Below are 2,154 nucleotides of genomic sequence, written 5' to 3' on the forward strand. Positions count from 1 at the left end.
GATCCCCCCCCAGTAGTTTGTGTCTCTGCCCCTCCCACAATGGTGAGATTTCCCTCCAGTAGTTTGTGTCTCTGCCCCTCCCACAATAGAGTAGAGTTCTCCATCGTAGGCTCTCTGCTGTGGCCTTACACGTCACTCACCATTACTCTCAGCCTGTGATTGGAGAGATGGAGGTTGTTTGTCTTCTTTCAGCTGCAGTTTGTTCAGCTACAAGAGGAAGGAGAAGATTAGATGACTCCGCCCCCAGATCACATTCTATGAAATTCGATGCAGCAAAGTAGAGTTCTCCATCGTAGGCTCTCTGCTGTGGCCTTACACGTCACTCACCATTACTCTCAGCCTGTGATTGGAGAGATGGAGGTTGTTTGTCTTCTTTCAGCTGCAGTTTGTTCAGCTACAAGAGGAAGGAGAAGATTAGATGACTCCGCCCCCAGATCACATTCTATGACATTCGATGCAGCAGAGCCAAAATGAGGCCCCAAGAACCGCGCACACCGATCTGCAGTCACACGGTAAGGAACTCACCGCAACACGTTACTACCGCCGCACACTCAGCTCAGTATGACATGAACACATTACAAAGTGACAAACATTGTACACGTGTACTACATACAACACGTCCCACAGGGGAGGAGCCAATGTTCTATTCTCTGACCACACCCGTCAGAAATCATCAGATGTGTCCCCATCATTATAAATGGGGGAACCCAAAATGTTCGGACCGAGAAATCTTCCCACCAGACTAACTGTACAGAATTCTGCAAATCCACCTGATTAAACCACCGGGTCTTCTACCCGGGCCTCCCTCCTCCCCTCCCGGGTCTTCTACCCGGGCCTCCCTCCTCCCCTCCCGGGTCTTCTACCCGGGCCTCCCTCCTCCCCTCCCGGGTCTTCTACCCGGGCCTCCCTCCTCCCCTCCCGGGTCTTCTACCCGGGCCTCCCTCCTCCCCTCCCGGGTCTTCTACCCGGGCCTCCCTCCTCCTAGAAGCTGCAGCAAGTCAGATAGAGCTCCGCCACATTTCCTGGCTGGCGGACGTCCAACATCATCTAACCCAGGGGCTGGGAAACTCCAGCTGTTGTGGAACTACAAGTCGCATGAGGCATTGCAAGACTGACAGCCAGAGGCACACCTCCCAGAGGCACGATGGGGTTTGTAGTCTCACCACAGCTGGAGTCCCGCAGTTCCCTACCCTGCAATAATGTATGCTTTGCTGTGGAGCAAAGACGTATAGGATACTAGAGTTCCTGTTGAAGTGTGGGGGGGGGATGATGTGTTCGTGGTGATGAATGTATAGAGGGATTCCAGTGAACACAGGGCGGCTTGTGCACCCTCCCCCGACCAGGCGGGAATGTAAGGAGCTCTATGGACGGCTGAGGGAAATTACAAACTCGTCAGTCCCACCAGTCACGGCACACTGACAGGTCCTCTTGTAAGAACAACCCGAAGACCCAAATACCATCATCTACAAGGACGAAGATGTTAACCCCGTGTGTATATCGGGGGGTGTTGTTCTTACAAGAGAACCTGTCACGGTCTTCACTAGGCCAAGAGGCAGTGAGATCACCCCAATACCTGAGTCCATACTCGTCATCCAGAACCCCAAATGTACCGCCCTCTAAAAAGGAGAGCCACCGCCATGTTCCAGGAGACTGTTAGAGACTCATTTCCACGTATCACACAGGGACACCAGGATGGACTGGACCACACAGGGGCCCCACAAGGGAATGGGAGGACCTGTGGTGGCAACAGTGGAGCCATGGTGCTTGGGGCCCTTGTGCTGGCTGGGAGGAGCCGGAAGATCGAAGTAGAACACAGAAGGGGCCACTGTGATAAGTATAGGGGCCCCCGAAAGAAGTCGGCCTTAGAAGGGCCCTTGTGTCAAGTATAGGGGTACCATGATGGAGTGCACCAGGGGGTACTTTTGCCGGCTACAGAGGCCCCCGGGTGAGGGGGGCGTCAGTGCTGAGTGAAGAGGGCCCTAAAAAACTAAGCAGCCTCTGAGGGCCCCCAGCATGTCCCGGGTCCTCCTCTCACCGTCTCTGCCGCCGCCTCTTGCTCGTCCACCGCCTGGGCCCATGAATCAGTCGCCATCGTGCTTCAGCTTCTCTCACCACCGGAAGTTTCCTGTGCCAAAACCCTTACCTTCTTCCGGC

At 54.7% G+C, this 2,154-nt stretch overlaps 1 protein-coding gene across 1 annotated transcript in view; it reads right to left on the bottom strand.

Moving 5' to 3' along the window:
* Positions 1-2,154, bottom strand: part of LOC108800657 (ATP-dependent RNA helicase DDX19A) — a 24,951-nt gene extending 22,797 nt beyond the window's left edge. Inside the window, exons 1-2 of the mRNA XM_018572648.1 lie at positions 2,036-2,154; positions 328-394 (exon numbers count right to left, since the gene is read on the bottom strand). Of these exons, the coding sequence (XP_018428150.1) occupies positions 328-394; positions 2,036-2,092 (124 nt within the window). The 5' untranslated portion in view covers positions 2,093-2,154. The remainder of the gene's footprint in view (positions 1-327; positions 395-2,035) is intronic.

Source organism: Nanorana parkeri, unplaced genomic scaffold (genome assembly GCF_000935625.1).
Source record: "Nanorana parkeri isolate BGI_ZX_2015 unplaced genomic scaffold, ASM93562v1 scaffold2092, whole genome shotgun sequence".
NCBI classification, from domain to species: Eukaryota; Metazoa; Chordata; class Amphibia; order Anura; family Dicroglossidae; genus Nanorana; species Nanorana parkeri.